The sequence below is a fragment of the Pelodiscus sinensis genome, chromosome 1, assembly GCF_052426305.1.
Source record: "Pelodiscus sinensis isolate ZL-2025 chromosome 1, ASM5242630v1, whole genome shotgun sequence".
NCBI lineage: Eukaryota > Metazoa > Chordata > Testudines > Trionychidae > Pelodiscus > Pelodiscus sinensis.
Window position 1 is genome coordinate 136,088,910 of NC_143052.1, and position 20,376 is coordinate 136,109,285.

The 20,376-nt window shown below is 50.9% G+C and overlaps 1 protein-coding gene across 1 annotated transcript in view; it reads right to left on the reverse strand.

The window, feature by feature from the left end:
- The window catches only part of LOC142830148 (antigen WC1.1-like), a 42,397-nt gene extending 23,167 nt beyond the window's left edge, over nucleotides 1–19,230 (reverse strand). Inside the window, exon 1 of the mRNA XM_089771781.1 lies at nucleotides 18,729–19,230. Coding sequence (XP_089627907.1) covers nucleotides 18,729–19,162 — 434 coding nt within the window. The 5' untranslated portion in view covers nucleotides 19,163–19,230. The remainder of the gene's footprint in view (nucleotides 1–18,728) is intronic.
- Nucleotides 19,231–20,376: the final 1,146 nt, after the last annotated feature.

Sequence of the window (20,376 nt, forward strand, 5' to 3'; positions counted from 1 at the left end):
ATCAGCCTCCGGCACACCACGGGAGGCTCCGCCATAGGCACGCACAAACCTGGATTGTGGAACAGGGGCTCCACAAGGAGGTCTGCTCCATCGTTGGCACAAAACAGCTTCCAGGTCTGGAGGAGTTTCTGGTAGAATTCTGGCAGTTCTGAGAGGTCTCACGGAAGACCTCTCAGATGGATAAAAAAGAGCTGCCGGTCGTATCGGAGCTCTCGGTGATGGCAGAGGAAGGTGCACCCCAAGGTGCTCCATGCCAGACTACCTGCACTAAAGAGGAGTCTCTGCAGGGCCTAGAGGCAGAAAGTCTGGACCTGGCTGCATATGTAGACCAGGCCCTGGTCCCCTTCCTCCAGGGGAAGAGACAGAACCCCTGCAGAGACCCAGTGCAGTCCTGGCCAAAAGAACTCCAAAGCTCTCCTCTGGAGTTTGACCAGGACCTCCGGGGCCGGCCTCAGGGTATTAAGCTGGTGCCAGAGCATGGATAGGACCAGTTGGTTCAGCACCAGCGCCCTCCTGCGGAGGGAGAGACACTGAACAGTCCTGTCCATCTCTGCAGCCGCTCACCCACCCTGGCCTCCAAACCTTGTCAGTTCTCCGGCGGAAAGGGATGCGTGGCGGATAAATAAATATCCAGATAGAGCAGTGGACCCGTGCTCCACCTGATGGCCTGAAGGACTCGGCCCAGACTGTAACAAGGTCTGGGCCGAGGACATCTCAGAACACGCAGTAGAACTCCATAGTCAGCCCGTCCATGCCTGCGGTTTTATTGGTGGGCATGAGACAGAGGGCTTCTGAGAACTCGGCCAGAGTGAGAGGCGGGCGTCTCCAGCCGGTCGCCCGCTCTGACTGTCGGGAGCTTGGTCCAGAGCACTTTTAAGGCGTCGGCTTTGGTCGGATCCAGGGAGAACAAACTGGTGTAGAAGGCCCTGGCCCTTCCACGCATCTCCGCTAGATCTGTAAGGGGGGTGCCGTCCTCCGCCAAAAGGTAGGTGACGTGCTTTTTAGCCCCCCTCTTTTTCTGCAGGGCATAGAAGAAGCAGGAGCCACAATCCATCTCCTGAAGCAGCTGGATGTGGGATCGAACAAATGCGCCATGGGGTGATGGGGAGGAGGGTACAGAGGTTGAGGTGGGGGTGTGGACATTGAGGAGGAGGGTATGGAGGTTGAGGAAGAAGAGGTGGGAGGGGGCAGGAGAGGGAGGAGGGACAGTAGTTGAGGGGGCAGCAGGCACAGGACTGGCACTGGGCAGCATGCTCAGCATCAGGGGCTGCAGGTTAGAGTTCAGAGCTCGGTCCTCAGCAAGCTGCTGTAGGCAGAGCTGCAGGTCCTCCAGCATCTAGACCTGGACGGTGCGGTGCAGGGCTCGCAGGGCTCGCAGGGCCCCCAGGTGCTGGTCCCAGTACTCCTGCTGCATGGTGGTGGTCCAGAGCAGGTCGCGGGTGCGGAAGCATGTCCTGGGCGGGGTGGTGCGCTCTGCACGAGCAGCTGGTGCAGCTGTAGGGAAAGAAGAGAAGTGGTTTGTTCTCCCTGGGGACACAGTGGATGATGCCCAGTCCCCCTCTGCGATGTGAGGGTGACCATGTCCTGCACCGTCAGAGCCACTGTGCTTGCACAGAGGCCATGGTCAGGATGTCTGGATCTCCCCGGGACTGGGAGCTGCCCCAAGACCACACCCATGCCCCTGTGCTGTGTATAGTGTGACTGGGGCGGGGGTGAGATGTCCCCTGCCTCTGTGTAGAGGGGGCGTGTGAAGGGAGGGCGTCCTGCTGGGTCCCGCCCCGGGGTCAGGAGCGTGTCAGGTCTCTTCACACATGCGTGTGCCTATTGGGCCACGGCCCCTGGGTGTCACGCAGCTGAAGCCACCTGCCCAAGGGTGGCATGGCACGTGCTCGCATGTGCACAGGTGGCTGCGTTGTCCGTGGGAGGCATGGCTCACGCGCGCGGTCCCTGGTCTCCCTCTCCCCCTCCCCCCCCCCGGGCAGGGGACAGTGCTGCACTTACCTGGTATGGCTTCCCTGGACGACCCTGACGACTCCAGTGCTGGAACAGCTGGCGGTGGCCCCTCTGGTGTGCCGGGGTCAGGGTCCTCTGTTCCCGGCTCGCTGCCTCCTGGGCTGGTGCAGACCACCCCGCCCCCCCAGGAGTTGGTTGAGGGTGGGGAAGTAGGGGCAGGTTTCAGCCCCTGCTGCGACACCACCCCGGTGGCCCTGGCATATGCCTGCTGCAGCTCTTTCACCTTCAGGCGCACCTGCTCTTGGGTGCACCTGTGGCCTTTCCTGGCCATGGTGGCCGCTATGCGGCCGTAGACGGCTGCATTCCTCCACCTAGTGCAGAGATCATGGACATTGGGGGCCTCCCCCCAAACCTCAATGAGGTCCATGATCTCCGCTCTAGTCCAGGAGTGCACGCACCGTCTACGGCCCCTGACTGGCCCCTGGGTGCTGGGGGACTGGGCAGGGGAGAGCTGGCTGCCACTGGCTGCCATCCTGTGGCCACTGGCTGAGGGTCTGCAGCTGCTGGCAGGCCTGGCTTTTGCATGTGCCCAGTGGCCATAGTCTGTCCCTTTAAGGTCCCCGGGGCTGTGGGAGAGAAGAAGAGTTTTCCTCGTTTGACCCAGAGTGGCCACCAGGGGGAACTGGGAAGGCCTGGAGGCCCCCTAATTTGAAATAAGTGTCTACACAGCACTTATTTCAAATTAGCTATTTCGAATTAGGTGTTATTCCTCGTAGAATGAGGTTTACCTAATTTGAAATAAGGGCTCAGCGATTTCAAATTTATTTCAAAATAGTGGATTGTATGTGTGGACGCTATTACAGTTGATTCGAAATAGCGTCTGAGAGACGCCCACAGATAGCGGAAATGAGATGGCCCTCGTAGGGGTGGCAATAACGGTGATTTGGGAGGATGGTGAAGGCAGGACAGGCAGCACGGTAGGGATGGAAAGGGGGATGGGCTCGTGGCCAGATGCTGGGTCGGGGTGGAGAGAGAGGGAACGGTAATGGTTGGAGCAGGATCAGGGACGGGCGAGGACTCAGGGCTGGAAATAGGTTCATAGAGGGCGGGATCAGGGCAAGGGAGGAAACGGATGAGGAACGGATTGGGATATGGAAGGGGACCAGAAATTTGGGCAGGGTCTGAGGGAAGATCCCCCGGGTTTGTGCCACCGGGCTGTGGCTCCTCCTGAATGGAGACCGGGAGGCAGGAACAGGGAGGGGGCCCACGCCGACACCGGGCTCAGGTGGTGGAACAGCGACTTTGACCACGGGTCGACTAGGGGGATGTTCTCTCCTGGGCCCCCACCGGGAAGGGGAGATGACTGCCCCGCCTCATTTGTGGGAGAGAGGGTGCCCTCAAACTCTGGGCCTGGCCACTCGGTGCCAGCCATCACCCCTGAGGGCTCGTCAGCTTCAGCTCCGGTGCCCGAGTTGGCTGGGCCAATAGGTGACACCAGGGGCGCCCCAAGAATGAGACAGGGTCGGCCACCTGGGGCATACGGGTGGGGAGAGAAGGGGGCAGGGCTTCAAAATTGCTGCCCAAACCGAGGGCCGATGGCAGAGGGTCGTCCTCCCCCGGGTAAGCGGGGTCAGACCCAGGGCCTCAATCTCCTCAAAGATGGAGACAAGCTCCATCCCCTCGGCCCTGGAGCCTTCCCTGCTGGCTGCCGAGGCAACAATTTCCTCAGCGGTAATGGCGGGCGGCTCGGTTGGTACCAGGGCCGGGGGAGCTTCTCTGCAGCTCACCAGGGACATTCTCTGCAGCACTGGCCCCCCTCGGGATCTTTCGGAGGGGGGAGATTGAGCCCCCAAATGGCGGGCTCTGCACTTCGCCCGGACGAGCGTCCAGCCCTCTGAGATGGCCAGGGGGTGTGTCATGATTATGAGGGTTAGCCAGCAGCCTGAGGATTAAGGGGTTAACTACACCTAGCCAGGTGGAGTGACCAATAGGAATGTAGGTGGGACTTTTCAAACTGGGACAAAGGAATTTGGTTTTTTTTCTTTTCTCCCTTTTGTCTCTCTGAGAGCTCTCTGCAGCTACAGAGAGGGACAAGCATGTCTCTCTCTCTCTCCAAGACATCATTCTTCATTTTCTGTAAGTAGGGTAAAGTTTAGGTAGTTTCGTTAGGTTTTATTGTGTTATGGATTGGGTATGGGATCTGAGATCTGGCACTGCCTAAAAGATGTTTTGGCTTTTCTTTGTAACTAAGTTCTAGGCCCATGGAGTTTCTCCATGAGTATATTTTGTTACCTTCCTCTCTAGTCATTATACTTGCAACCAGAATATTGTTGTAATAATAAAAGTTCTTTCTTTTCTTTTATTAACCTGGCAGTGGTTAATGGTGTGCCCTGATTTTTGTTTTAGGGGGAAGATTTCCCAAATGATCTTTCCCCTGGTTTCTTTAGCAACATTTGGGTGGTGGCAGCGGAAGTTTTATTCCCAAGATCTAGGTTTTTAAGATCTTGGGGGAAGTTTTATACCAAAGCCTGGTAGATAAGGCTTTGGGGTACACTTGCTGGCCCCCACTTCTGCATTTATCATGCCAGAGTGGGGAAGGAGCCCTGACAGGGTGAAGCTGGTCTTCGCGGGGGACGGGACATTGAGGCAGGGGAGGGGAGAAGGAAACCTCTACCTGGGGGGAGCCCTCTCCCTCGCCCGGCAACGACTGCACCACCCTCTCCTCCTCAGGCCCTGAAGAAACGGATTGAGTAGAAGCGGGGCCCGCCTGCTCGCTTGAGCACGCCAGAGGGGGCACCTCCGGCTCCCGAGTGGAGCCGTTGGTTGGAGGAGGGGCAGCCAAGGAAGCCGGACTACCAGGGGGGCCGGAGATGTTGGGGCCGGTGCTCTCCCAGGCCCTGAAGGGCCCGGACGCCTCGCCCGACCAGGCCAAGGGACAGTCCCTCCGGATGTGCCCCATCGCCTGGCAGAGGAAGCACCGAGACTCTCCCATTGAAAAGTGGACCCAGTAGAGGGCCCCCTGGTAGGGCACCATAAAGGACCCCTCTAGTGCCACCTTGCCCCACACTGTCAGCTGCAGCTGCAGTTGTACCTGCCAGCGGAAGGACAGGACGTGGCAGAGGGCGGGGTCCTTACAGCCCAACGGGAGAGGACTGATGGTGGAAATTGGCTTCCCCAGGGTGGAGAGTGAAGGCAGCAGGGCGGCATTGGGGAAGAGGGGTGGGACGGAGGTGAGGACCACCCATACGACCAGGTCCTCCAGCAGTTCAAGGGGCATGTGCACGCCCCCCACCGTCAGGCCCCTCTCCACCGCCTCCTGGGTAGCTGCCTCTGAGGCAAGGAAGAACACGACCTTTCTGTACATTTTGGAGGCCACCACTACGGCCGAGGCCCCCACCACCCTTGCCAGCACCCACATGTAGGTTTCAACATAAGGCAAGGTGACGACCGGGAGGCAGCAGACACCAGGCCTCCTGATCAGGGTGGGAAAGGGGCCTCAGCCACCAGGGATGGAGCTGGAGGCAGCGGTCAGGGCTGATGATGTGGCGGCACTCGGGGAAGCGGCAGCAGCCAACTAGCCTTATGCTCTGAGGGCCAAGGGTGGATCACCCCCAGAACTGGTGGGGGGAACAGCAGGGGAAGGAGGGGCTGCGGCAGATGTCTGAGCCACAGTGGGCAGGGTGGCCGCAGCCTTCCGGGCCAACCCTTTGCCCTTCTTCTCTCCTCGGCTCTTCTTACCGGCCAAGGTTGAGGGCCCACCCGCATCAGGGGGAGCATCGGGAGGTCAGCCGCAACAGTTCTTGGGGCCAGTGGTAATGGGGGGACCTTGGGACTAGTATGGGCAGGGGTCTCCTCCGTCTTGGAGAGAGGATGGAAGGAGACACAGACGGCAGGGAGGGAGGTAAGGGGTGACCGCTCCTCCCCACCAAGCAGCAGGCAGGGGAGGAGGGCACAATGAAAAGGCGGGGGCTGGAAAAAGGGAGGATACTGGTTTCAGGAAGGGGCAACTGAGGTCGGGGGCTAGCAGCCACTCCTCCCTGCTGAGACTGTGGCAGAGGAGGAGAGCACTAACGGGGAGGTGGGGGAGGGGAAGGGCGCAAGGAAAAAGGGGGTACAACTGGAGAGGGAGGGGAAAAGGGGGACGCAACCACTCCCTCCCGCGGGGATAGGGGCTGATATTGACTGTGGCCACTAGGCTGTGCTACCCTCTGCATTAAAAAACACAGTAAGAGAACCAAAATAGTACTATGGTGGCTTAACAACCAAGTAAAAGAAGCAATGACAGACAAAAATACATCTTTTAAAAAGTGGAAGGAAAATAGGAAGGAGCATAAACTTTGTCTAATTCGGTGTACAAATAGAGTAAGTATTAGAAGGGTTGTCATGTTAGTCAGGATCTGCAAAAATAATGAGGAGTCCACTGGCATCTTACAGGCTAACAGACAAAGTGGATCTTTGCCCATGAAAGCTTATGCTCCAATAAATCTGTTAGTCTATACGGTGCCACAGGACTCCTCGTCGCTTTTGCAAATATAATAAGAAAAGCCAAAAAGGAGTTTGAAGAACAGCTAGCCAAAAACTCAAAAAGTAATAGCAAAATGTTTTTAAATACATCAGAAGCAGGAAGCTGGCTAAACAACCAGTGGGGCCCTTGGATGATCAAGATGCTAAAGGAGCACTCAAAGATGATCAAGTCATTGAGGAGAAGCTAAATGAATTCTTTGCTTCAGTCTTCACAGCTAAGGATACTGGGAAGATTCCCAAACCCGAGTCATTCTTCTTAGGTGACAAATCTGAGGAATTGTCCCAGATTGAGGTGTCATTAGAGAAGGTTTTGGAACAAACTGATAAACTTAACAGTAACAATTCACCAGGACCAGATGGCATTCACCCAAGAGTGAATGAAAGAAATCAGATGGGAACTTGCGTAACCATTAACTGTGGTTTGTAATATATCCTTTAAATTAACTTCCATACCTAATGACTGGAAGATAGCTAATGTGATGTTAATATTTAAAAAGGGCTCTAGAGGTGATCCTGGCAATTACAGACCATTAAGTCTAATGTCAGTACTGGGCAAATTATTTTAAACTAATTTAAAGTAGTAAAGAAAAGAATTGTCAGACACATAGATGAACAGAATTTGTTGGGGGAAAAGTTAGCATGGTTTCTGTAAAGGGAAATCATGCCTTACTAATCCACTAGAGTTCTTTGAGGGGGTCAACAAACATGTGGACAAGGAGGCTCCAGTGGATACAGTGTACTTAGATTGCCAGAAAGCCTTTGGCAAGTTCCCTCACCAAAGGTTCTTCAGTAAAGTAAATTATCATGGGATAGGAGAGAAGATCCTTTCATGGATTGATAACTGGTTAAAAGACAGGAAACAAAGGGTAAGTATCATGGTCATGAGGGTTAGCCAGCAGCCTGGGGACTAAGGGGTTAACTAAACATCAGCCAGGTAGAGTCTGCCAATAGGAATGTAGGTAGGAACTTCAAACAGGGACAGAGGAATATAGGGGTTTTTCCCTCCTTCGTTCCTGGACAGTTTTCTCTCCAGCTACTAAGGGGAACAGACACTATTTCTCCCTCCAAGAAAAGACTCTTCACTAACTGTAAGTAGGATAAAGTTTAGATAAATCTGTTACGTTTTGTTGTTTTATGGTTTGGGAAATGGGATCTGATATCTGTGCATTTAAAATGGGTATTGCTTTCCTTTGTAATTAAGTTCTAGCCCATGGTGGGGTTTCCCCCATGAGTATATTAATTTATGACTTTTCCATCTAGCCATTATGCTTGCAACAGGAATATTGTGGTGATAATAAAAGTTCTTTCTCTTTCTATTAACCGGGTATTGGTTAATTTTGTGTCCTGCTTTGTACTTTAGGGGTGAGATTTCTCAAGTGATCTCTCCCCTGATTCTCTTATCATGACTTGGGTGGTGGCAGCAGATTTTATCCCCAAAATCTATGTTTTTAAGATTTTTGGGGGAAGCTTTATATCAAAGCCTGGAAAGATAAGGTTTTGGGGTACTTTTGTGGGCCTCCACTTCTGCATTTATCATGCCAGGATAGGGAAGGAGCCTATGTCAGTAGGAATAAATTGTAAGTTTTTAGAGGGGAGAGAGGTAACTAGTGGGGTCCCCAAAAGGTCTGTTCTGGGACTAATCCTATTCAACTAATTTATAAATGATCTAGAAAAAGGGGTAAAGAGTGAGGTGGTAAACTTTGCAGACGATACCAAACTACTCAAGATAGTTATGACTAATTTGCCTGGTACTGAAGTTAGACTTACCGGTCTGTAATTGCCAGGAACGCCTCTAGAGCCCTTTTTAAATATTGGTGTCACGTTGGCTACCTTCCAGTCATTAGGTACGGAAGCCAATTTAAAGGATAGGTTACAAACCACAGATAATAGCTCAGCAATTTCCCATTTGAGTTCTTTTAGAACCCTTGGATGAATGCCATCTGGTCCCGGAGATTTGTTAACATTAAGTTTTTCTATTTGTTCCAAAACCTCCTCTAATGACACTTCAATCCGGGACAGTTCCTCAGATTCATCACCCACAAAGGAAGGTGCAGATTCAGGAATCTCCCCAACGTCCTCAGCCGTGAAGACTGAAGCAAAGAAATCATTTAGTTTCTCTGCAATGGCTTTATCGTCCTTGATTGCTCCTTTTATAGCTTGATCATCTAGGGGACCCACAGGTTTTTTAGCAGGCTTCCTGCTTCTAATGAACTTAAAAAACATTTTGTTATTTCTTTTTGAGTTTTTGGCTAGCTGTTCCTCAAAATCTTTTTTTGCTTTTCTTATTACATTTTTACACTTGATTTGACAGTGTTTAAGTTCCTTTCTATTTATCTCACTAGGATTGGACTTCCACTTCTTAAAAGATACCGTTTTGTCCCTCACTGCTTCTTTTACATGGTGGTTAAGCCACGTTGACTCTTTTTTAGGTCTCTTGCTATGTTTTTTAATTTGGGGTATACATTTAAGTTCGGCCTCTATTATAGTGTCTTTAAAAAGTTTCCATGCAGCTTTCAGGGATTTGGCTCTAATCACTGTGCCTTTTAATTTGTGTTTAACAAACCTCCTCATTTTTGTGTAATTCCCCTTTTTGAAATTAAATGCCAGGGTGCTGGACTGCTGAGGTTGCATATTGGAAAAATAATCCCAACTATACATACAAAATGATGCGGTCTAATTTAGCTACAACAACTCAAGAGAAAGATCGTGGAGTCTTTGGCTACATCTAGACTGCATCCCTTATTAACAGAGGGATGCAAATGAAGCACTTCGAAAGTGCAAATGAGCCCTGCATTTAAATATCCCAGGCTTCATTTGCATACTCACGTTCTGACACTGTGCCGATCAGGCACCATTTCAAAAATAAACCCCCCATTTAGACGCAGTTCTGTCGACAGCGGGGAGCTTTTTCGACAGATACTGTACTCCTCAAAAAATGAGGAGTATGGTATGCCCACATCTTGAATATTGCATTTAGATGTGGTTGCCTCATCTCAAAAAAGATGTATCGGCATTGGAAAAAGTTCAGAGAAGGGCAACAAAAATGATTAGGGGTTTGGAATGGGTCTCTTATGAAGAGAGATTAAAAATACTTGGAATTTTTTATCTTAGAAAAGAGGAGACGGGGGGGGGGGGGAGGGGAGTGGTTACCTTATTAGATTTTAAAGTGAGCAGACAGATCACTGCAGCACCTATGGGGGGGTCCCCAAATTCTGTACAAAGGGGGCCATGTGAGGCATCAAACGAAAGATAATGTTCTACTGATTCTATATATGCTACTCATGTATTTGTGCAATGTTTGTATGTGGAGTTATCAATATGGATTCTGTGCTGGTATTGTGAATGTTCTCTGTCTGGGAGCGAGCAATGGGCCTGGACTGCCTATTGCGAGGAAGGATTGTTCAGTCAATGACTATGCTAATTAGAAGGACACCAAGGATAATGGCTCTGAGTGCCCAATACACACCTGAGGAATGCATCTGGAAACCTGCAAACCAGCCAGGGCATAATTGCTGCAGCATGTGGAACATAGACAAGTCACTTGACCATGTGACCCGCTTCAACTTTGGAGGTACCAGGAATGGATATAAAATGCCATGAGGTGGTCTCCATCTTGTCTTCAATCTTGCTACTGATCCCAGATGCAGCCTTGCTAGGGACAGAGAGCTGGGAAGGACTGCTGACCCATCTTGATATAGGATGTACACCAGAGACTTCTAAGCTAGCAGTTTCTAACATCTCTGCTAAGAGCCTGCACCCAAAACTTGGTGATTGGTGCATGTAATGTATTCTCCTTAACAATATTACTTTCAACCTTTTCTTTCTGTTGTTAAAAAGCCTTTAGATTTTAGATTCTGAAGGATTGGCCCAGCGTGATCTTGTGGGTAAGATTTAAACTATAATTTGATCAGGGATGGCTGGTTCTTTGGGGCCAGAAGGATCTGTTCAGGGTAGGTGAGGTTGGGTTCTATAACCCCGCACCTGTTTGTAGGCCCAGGGCTGATTGTGGCACAGGGAGAGCTGGGGTGTCTGAAAGGTTTTACTTATGAGGCTTCCTGCTGGCTGGATTGGCAGCTGAAGCGCTCTGTGAGACTGGTTTGTGGCCTGTTTGGGAAAGGTCTCTAATCTAGGGCTGTAAGTAGCCCTGGATTTGAGTAACTCGCCCTAAGAGGATGCCTTTAGCAGTGCCTGGACCTGGCCTGTTCCATCATAGGCGGATATTATTGAGGTCTATAAAATCATAACTGGTGTGGAAAAAGGGAATAAGGAAAAGTTATTTACTTATTCCCACAATATAAGAACTAGGAGTCACCAAATGAAATTAATTGGCAGCAGGTTTAAAACAAACAAAAGGAATTTTTTCTTCACTTAGCGCACAGTCAACCTCTAGAATTCCTTGCCAGAGGATGTGGTGAAGGGTAGGACTTTTTCAGAGTTCAAAAAAGAGCTAGATGGATTCATAGAGGTTAGGTTCATCAATGGCTATTAGCCAGGAAGGGTAGGAATGGTGTCCCTGGCCTCTGTTTCTCTGGAGGTGGGTGACAGGGAAGGGATCACGTGAGGTTTACCTGTTGTGTTCACTCCCTCTAGGGCAGGGGTCTCCAAACTTTTCAGCCCGAGGGCCGCATTAACTATCAAACAGCAGTTCGGGGGCCGACTACACACTTGAGGTCCAAATAAAAAACAATCAAAACATGGATGTTGTTTTTAATTATTTATTTAATATTATTTTATTCAGTTATTATTTAATAACACATTGATACACTACACATGAACACCTGTATTAGTGTGAATGGTGAAATTGTTTCCTGGATGCCAAAATAGCAGACATTTCTGGCTTTAGATTTGTTGTCCCTAACATCAACAGTGACCTGAGATTATCATCGGACAAGTTTGTTCTCAAATTGTTCTTCACGTATTTCATTCTTGAAAATATTTGTTCACACAGGTATGTTGTTCCAAAGATTGAAAGGTACCTTGATGCAAAAGTTTTGTAGACAAAAAGGTCTCCACGGGCCGGATGAGAGGGCCTCGCGGGCCGCATCCGGCCCGTGGGCCGTAGTTTGGAGACCCCTGCTCTAGGGCATCTGGTACTGGCCATTGTCAGCAGACAGGATATTGGGCTGGATGGACCATTGATCTGACACAGTATGGGTTCTCTTATGTTCTTATGCCCTGGGATAAGGGCTAACTATTTACTCTTGTGGTTAGGATGTATTGCCTTGGGGTAAGGGCGAACATTATGGACTTTTGCCATTATGCTAAACTACTAGGGTACGTCTACACTACAGCGCTAATTTGAACTAACTTAGTTCGAATTACTTAATTCGAACTAAGCTAATTCAAACTAACGCATCTAGAACTAAAAACTAGTTCGAATTAGCGTTTTGCTAATTCGAACTAGCGCGTCCACATTAAGTGGACCCTGAACCGGGCTTAAGGATGGCCGGAAGCAGTGCCAGCAGGGCATCAGAGGAGGACTTAGAGCATGGAGATGCTGTCTCAGGCTAGCCGAGGGCTGTGCTTAAAGGGTCCCGACCCCCACCCCGGACAGACAGTTCTCAGGGTGCCCCGCTTGCAAAGCAGTCCTGGCTTGAATTGCCTGGAGTACCCACACTGGGCACATCACAGCACTCGGCCATCAGACCGGCTGCACTTGCCGCAGGCTGCCATCTGGGGAGAGGAAGCAATTGGGGGGCTGCAGGAGAGCTTCCAGCCCCAGAAGCCTGCAGAGCCAGCCCAGTCCTCCCCATCGGGGATGCGTACCCCATTCCTCCTTCACCTCCTTCCACTTACCCTTCCCTAGCCCCTCTTCTTGATGTACAAAATAAAGGACAATTGTGTTAAAAAATGGAATCTGTCTTTATTGAACAAAACTGGGGGAGACTGGGCAAAGGAGGTGGGAGAGGGGAAGAGAGAGGGTGGGAGAGGGGAGGGCAACTAAAATGATCAGGGGTTGGGAACAGGTCCCATATGAAGAGAGGCTAAAGAAACTGGGACTTTTCAGCTTAGAAAAGAGGAGACGGAGGGGGGCAGGATAGAGGTCTCTAAAAGCAGGAGTTGGGTGGAGAGGGTGCATACAGAAAAGTTCTTCATTAGTTCCCATAAAGAAGGACTAGAGGACACCAAAGGAAAGGAATGGGTAGCAGGCTTCAAACTAGTAACAGAAAGTTGTTCTTCACAAAGCAAAGAGTCAACCTCTGGAACTCCTTGCTGCAGGAGGCTGTGAAGGCTAGAACTAGAACAGAGTTTAAAGGGACGTTAGATCAAGTCATGGAGGTTGGGTCCATGGAGTGGTATTAGCCAGGGGGTAGGAGTGGTTTCTCTGCCCAAGGTTTGTGGAAGGCTGGAGAGGGATGGCACGAGACAAATGGCTTGATCACTGTCTTCGGTCCATCCCCTCCAGGGTCCCTAGGGTTGGCCGCTGTCGGTAGACAGGCTACTGGGCTAGATGGACCTTTGGTCTGACCCAGTACGACCATTGTAAGCTCAGGGCTCAGGGTCGGGGGTCTCAGTGGACCCCCTTGATTTTCATGCACACCTGCTCCTGGGTGGCCAGGCTGGGAGCTCTCCTGCCCTAGCCGGACACTTTCCTGTGCCTAGTGCGGAGGTCGTGTACGAGGTCCACGATGTCCGCACTAGCCCAGGCGGGTGCCCGCCTCTTGCGGTCCCAGGCAAGCTCCCGGGAGCCGCCAGTCTGGTCCCGGGAAGAGGGGGAGGGCTGGGGGGCATCGGGTGGGTGGCTCGATCCGTGCCAGGTGCAGAGTCTGCTGGCTGGGTGCTGGCAGGCTTGCACCTGGCACGGGCACCGTAGCCAGCCCGTGCCCCTTTAAGGGGTCCAGGGCCGGGAGGGGGGCATACGAGTTTCCCTGGTGTTGGCCAGAGTGGCCACCAGGGAAACCTGGGGAGGGCTAGCCTCCCACTAGTTAGAATTAAGGGTCTACACAGCCCTTAATTTGAACTAGTAAGTTCGAACTAGGCTTAATCCTCGTGGAATGAGGATTACCTAGTTCAAACTAAGCGCTCCGTTAGTTTGAATTTAATTTGAACTAACGGAGCGCTAGTGTAGCGCCTATGAAAGTTAGTTCGAACTAATGTCCGTTAGTTCGAACTAACTTTGTAGTGTAGACATACCCCTATAGATCAAGGGTTGTTATTTCCAGACTAAAAGAGACTGCCAACGACTGTGCAGCTCGCTGGGCGGAGGCCACACACCTGTGTACCCCCACGCCAAAGACAGGATATGCATATGCCATGACGCGTTGTGGAGAGATCCCTGTGATATTATACTTTGTATTAAGATCTTGTCCTATTAGATATATCTTTAAGTGTTCTTATAGAATCTCTATAACATTTCTCCTATAACTTTGTATTAAGATATATAGATCTTGTAAGAAAAAATGTCTTTTGAGCTCTCCCCTTTCCTTGATTGCCCTGTTGAAATGAATGAGGTGTGATTGAAGAATGAAAGGGGAACACCTCCAGCAGCAGTTGCAAGGGTGGAGAAGGTCTCGGAGCCAGATCTAAGACAATACCTGCAAAGTGAGCTCATTAAGAAGACTGGACATACAGACGCCTTGGGAGTCAAGCAGCAAGTGCCTGCCCTTGGAAGAACTCTCTTTGAAGCAGCATTAAGAAAGTCCAGTTGATGACTAATCTTGCAGAGGGACCCCGGGGTTTTCGTTTTGTCAACATGGGAGCATCAATCCAGATCAGCAGAAGCCCGGCTCCACCCCTCCCCCATCTAACTCACCTGGCCAGTGCAGTTAGGGGGAGCAACTTTTGGTAGTAACAAGACAGAGTGTGCTTGTGTGTGTGTGAGTGAGTGAGTGCATGAGTGCAATGTGTCATATGCATATGATAAGTATTGATTATTCTATGTGTGTTCAATAAATGTGGCGTGTTGCCTTATCCCTCTGAAAAAGATCCCGAGTACTTCTTTTAAGTACAACAGCGTGGTGGAGAATGTGGGCACTATCCAGGACCTGCTGAGCAGTCCACGTGGAGAGAGGGAGACAAGGGAGCCTCCTTTTGCCCCTGTAGGTTGGCTAAGAGTTGGATATGGAGAAATTCCAGCAGTAGATGGTGGAAAACCAGCAGCAGCAAACATACGAGCACCACCAGCAGCAGGTGCAGCTGATAAGCAGCTAACCCCCCGATCCCCCAACACCAGTTGCAAAGGGCACAACATCATGAGCCACAGCAGCAGCTGCACTGGGAGCTGACCACCCAGAACCAGACCCACCATAAAGACCTGCTTCAACAGGTAGTGGCACTGCTACAGCCAAGGGGACCACCCAGCTCCATTGCCACTGGAACAGGACAGGAGACACTGGACTAGGGCTGCCCATTCTGCTAACAAACATGGGGCAAGGGGATGACCCCAAAGCATTTTTAGTTACCTTCGAATGAGTTTCTATGGCCACTCACTAGCCCCAGGAAAACTGGGCTACCCTATTGGCCCCTTCCCTAACATGACCAGCACAGACCGCGTATCATAACCTAGACTCCTGAGATGCACTCAAGTATCCAAGGGTGAAGGTGGCCATTTTAGATAGTACTGATATCAGCCCAGAGATATACCAGCAGAGGCTGCATCAAGAGGGGTGCGCTGCAGGGCACAGTCACAGGCTGTCGCCCAAAGAATCAGGGACCACTGCTGGAAGTGGCCAAACCCACAGGGCTTAACTGACCCCAAGTCACAGAGAGTATGTCTACACTAGCCCCCTAGTTCAAACTAGGGAGGCTAATGTAGGCATTCGAACTTGCAAATGAAGCCAGGGATTTAAATATGAGGAATGAGGATGAGGTGTAATAGTTAACTTGAACTAAGGACTTAGTTTGAGTTAACGTTTGACTGCTGCGTGTAGCCGCAGTCAGTTCAGACTAAGGGGATTTAAAAATGGCGACCGGATGGGAACGTGCAAATGAAGCCTGCAATATTTAAATCCCTGGCTTCATTTGCAACTTCGAATGCCTACATTAGCCACCCTAGTTCGAACTAGGGGGCTAGCGTAGACATACCCAGACACAGTAGCCCTGTAGCAATTCATACAGGTACCTCTCTAGGAGCCAACGAGTGGGTGCAACGACATCGGCCAACCACACTGACAGTGGCAGTAACCCTAATGGAGGATTACGTAGCAGCGAAAGAAACTGGAGCCAGACCCTCAGTCAGGGAGGCCACGGAGATGAGAGGGTCTGGGGGGGGGGGGGGGGAGTCACAGAGTATGGAAGGTGTGGGATCCCCATGCACATACTATACCAGGCAGGCCGAGACCCCCAGGACAGAACACCAAAGAGCAGTGACCCAGAACAACACAGGGAAAGAAACTCTTCCATAAGGGAAGAGAAGTCTGCCAAGGATGATCCTCGATCTACAGGCCCCCGAGACCATTGTTGGGAGTGTGTCCAAGGGGGACACTTCCAGAAGGACATATATGGATTGGACAAGTCTGGGAGGCCGACCAGCCGGCACACAACCCTCAACCTGGAAAATCGGTGATCCCTGTGGCCGTAGATGAAATGGAGGCCACAGCTCTGGTGGACACCATCTGCAGCCAGACTATTATAAAGGAGCTCCTCCTTGTAGGGGTGGCCCCTCCCAGCTGACATGCCAGTGGTGTTAGGACGAGATTGACCCATATTGCAAGAGGTCATGAGGATTTTACCTAGAGGATTTTAAGTCCTGGGATAACAAAGCCCTGGCTGGGTTGATTTAGTTGGGGTTGGTCCTGCTTTGAGCAGTGGGCTGGACTTGATGACCTTCTAAGGTCTCTTCCAGCCCTAGGTCTCTATGGGTATGTCTACACTACCACCCTAGTTCGAACTAGGGTGGTTAATGTAGGCAATCAAAGTTGCAAATGAAGCCTGGAATTTAAATATCCCGGGCTTCATTTGCATCTTGCCGGGCGCCGCCATTTTTAAATCCCCATTAGTGAGGACTCCGTGCCCGTGGCTACATGCGGCACGGAGTAGGTAGTTCAAATTAGGCTTTCTAATTCAAACTACCGGTACACCTCGTTAGTTGGTTAGTTCCAATAATGGTATCAACAGAGTGAATATGTGGACAAAGCTGGCAACAGGGTTTGTTGCAAGGGAAGGTACCAGGGTTGGTATTAGTGTGGTAGATAGCTTCCCCAATTATCACCTCTAATATCATTAGCTCACAGACATTTACCTCCCCCCTCCCCCACATCCTCCTTCTGTTCTGAAATGTGATTTGTCCTTTTCATATGTGTTCGTTTTTTTAAATTGTATCCTTTGGTATATATGGTTGTGACAATTTTCTTCCACTATTTGATCTGAGGAAGTGGGTCTGGCCCATAAAAGCTCATCACCTAATAAACCATCTTGTTAGTCTTTATAGTGCTACATAGTCCTGTATTTTGTTTCAGCTACACCAGACTAACACAGCTACATTTCTCTCACTATTCCTCACTGTATGTAATAGTCAAGAGTGTCCCGAGCAGAGAAAGCACCCCACAGCAGGGGCACCTCCCCTCTGTCCTCAGGGACCACAGAAAAGTTGGGCACGAACCACCCAGGAATCCTGGGCCCAGCTTGTTGGTACTCTGCCGCATAAGAGGGTAGAAGGGGAGCCCTCAAGGTCAGGGAGGGCTCAGGGTAAAGGAAGTGAGAGCAGGGACTCAGATCCTTTTGCTGGCCCATTTCATCAGAGTGGTGTAGAGGCCAGGAAAATGTGTCCCAAAAGTGGGGCCATTTCCCTGTGTACACTGCATTAGGGAATTTACTTCTGCAAGGGCCAATATATTTTAAATCTGTAGAGTTTCAGAGTCCTGGCAATGACGTTTCTTTTTGCTAAGTGTTTTTTCCTCTGCCTTTTTAATTTATTTTTAAATACCAGAAAACTTTGTGTAACACCCTCTGCTTCACCCACCACCCCACCCCACGTACAGAGAATTCAAGGTTTATTGTTGAAACAATCAAAATCCAGGAAAGAATTAAGACAAATCAGTACCCCTAGCTCAAAGTGCCAAGGAAGCTGCTAAAACTTTTGGAATGATAGAAAAATATTCTCTTCCTTGTCCTGTTTTCATAAGACTGTATTACTCCTTTGCAAAGTTGAGCCAAAAACTTAAAATAAAACTTATAATGGCCCCATAGTTGCAGTGTTAACTACTGAGTACCACAAATGCCTCCATGCCTGGTCTACAGGGTACCAGAGACTTTATAATTTTCTATTAGTAGTTGGTCCAAAGCTTAAAAGTTACAAACAGCCTGGGGAATGCTCTGGGCTGACCCTAATTCTAGCCAAGCTGTAAGACCCTACTATTCTGTGGTTCCCTTAGGAAGGGTCTGGATTTTATCCTAAGGGTAATATTTTCTAAATTACTTTAGTGACTTAGAAGTTTGTGCCATTTACAAAAAAAGACTCAGGACCAGCTATTAAAGGTCATTCAGTGCCCAGAAATGCAGGCAGGTGCCTAGTGCAATTTTCCAAAGCTGCTGGGAGTTTGGCAGCAGACACACTATAAATCCCCCATGGCGCCTATCTGCTGTGTTAGTCACTAAATATCCTTTCTAAAAATCTGGCCTGTAGGCTTTGAGGTTCAAAAGTTTCACTGACAGACAATGCAGGTTGGGACCAAACCGCTCCTGGCCTCTTTGGAAATCCCAACAGAGAAATCACACAGAAGCTTTAAACAGAAGCCAGAGTTTCTAGGAGACAGACACGTTATTTGCAGATAGGCAAATTTGCTAATTCAATGGGATTTCTTTATTTTTAACCCTGACAATAAGTTTCTCAAAAATTTTCCTCCAAAATGACAGGTGCCAAACACGGCCACAGGACCCTGTGGGGCAGGCACCACTAATGCCCTAATCAACAACCAAACACACAGAAACCTTCAGCAGGAAGCTCCTGGCTGGGTCACGGATTCCTCCCACTTGATCCTCCGACCCAGCCGCAGGTCCCACAGGTGGGCTCAGACCCTCCCTGTCACTGGCTCACATTCAGCAAAGGAACCGTAAAACAGGAGCCACTCAGAGAGAAGGACGAGGTGCTGGGATTGTGGTAAATGCGACTACGAAACCACTTCCCAGTCACAGGGGGATGGCCAGTGCCTGGGGAGGTGAGCAGTGATAGTTACAGCTCAGTATCAGCAACAGTGACAGGCCTGGCTCTGGCTTTGGTTCATTCCTTCCTAGGTCACAGGCCCAGGACACCCTCTAGGCCCAAGCCCTTTGGTCTCAGGGGACTGGCCGTTCAGAACTGAGGGGGCTGGTTCTTACCTGAACACGTCGCTCCAGCATCCTCTCTATGACCACAGTAATTCACACCCCATCTCGGGTTCCCGCAGTCCCAGAGAGCAGACTCGGTACCATCACAGGGAACATTACCCAGCCAAATTGGTCCGGATCCTGGTCCAAACTGAGCAAGGATAGGGGCGCTGATGGCAGCTCCACATCCCAGCTGCCTGCAAACCACCCCAGCGTCTTCCATGCCCCAGCCATCGTCACAGACCGTCCCCCACTGGTCCTGGTGTTTAACCTCCACTCTCCCGGCACAGGGGCTGCCTCCATCCACCAGCCTCAGCTCGTCAGCACCTTCAAAGAGACACAGAGCAGGGTCAGTGTGAGCAGGGAGCCCTCCCAGCGACCCCTCAGCAGAGCCGGCGCCCAGGAGCCGGGATCCACCCACAGAGCCAGGAGACTGAGACATGCCCAGAGCTGCCTTGTGGCTCCACCTCTTCCACCTCAGGCCTCACCCTTGGGCTGCCAGTGCTGCAGCTCCCGCCATGTTATTCCCACTCCGGCCAATTGGGGGCTGCATCTGTCCCAGGAGAACACGACAAACCTGCAAACCCCTGGAGTTTCCCTCGTTCCCAATGGCCCCATCTCCTGCCCCCTCACTGGGGCTGCAGCCAGCGAGATGCCGCCACCTCCCTAGTCTGTGGGTGTGTGGGAGTGAGGTTGCCTGGAGCTAAGCTGGCTGTCCCCTGCCTCTTTTTGCAATGGCACCGCAGCCCACAGGGAATGTGGCTGCTCCTGTGTGGTTCAGGGACTGGACTGGACTCAGGTACTGTGAGGGGCAGGCCAGGCCCTGTGGCAGGGGGGTGGGGAATAGGAGGGGCAGGGCGCTGGGTCCAGGCAGCAGAGTTGGGGTTTGCAGTTTAATGCAGCACAGGCAGCATGGGGCTGGAGAGAGAAGTAGTGAGTGATGGTGGGTCTGGAGCCGGGGGGCAGGAATGGAAGGTGGGGAAGAGACGGGGTCTGGAAAGGGGGTGCAGGAGAAAGGGATGGGGACTGAAAGGGAGGAGGTTTGGAGCAGGGAAGCAGGGAGGAGAGCAAGCTGGGGTGGTGGCGAGAAAAGGCGTTCTGAAGCGGGGCTCAGGAGGGAGGAGGGAGAGGGGGTTTGTCACAATGTCTGTGATTTGCTTTCAGCCCAAGGCTCTGTGACAGCAGCTGTCAGCTCCTTTGCGTGTCATGGCCACATTACACACGGCACCTAGCATGTGTCTGCTCCACTTCGAGGGCCCAGCTTGGAAGAAGGACTTCGCCCAGCTCTCCGAACACTGGGGATCTAGAGCTGGCTGTGGACGTGAAACCTGCGGCTTTGGTCCATCCCTGATATTTCCTTATTTGTTTGCCTGGACCCCACATTGCACAGATTTGTTTTCCCACTTTAGGTCAATAATTGTGAAACACGATCTCATGGCCAAGCTGATGTGGCAGATCAGGGCCCAGGGAGGAAGACTGGGGCACCAAGGGAAAAGGAAAACCCTTTGACAAGGTCCCTCACCAAAGGCTCTTGTGTAAAGTAGGTTGTCGTGGGATAAGAGGAAAGGTCCTTTCTTGGATTGAGAACTGGGTAAAAGACAGGAAACAAAGGGTAGGAAGAAATGGTAAATTTTCAGAATGGTGAGGGATAACTAG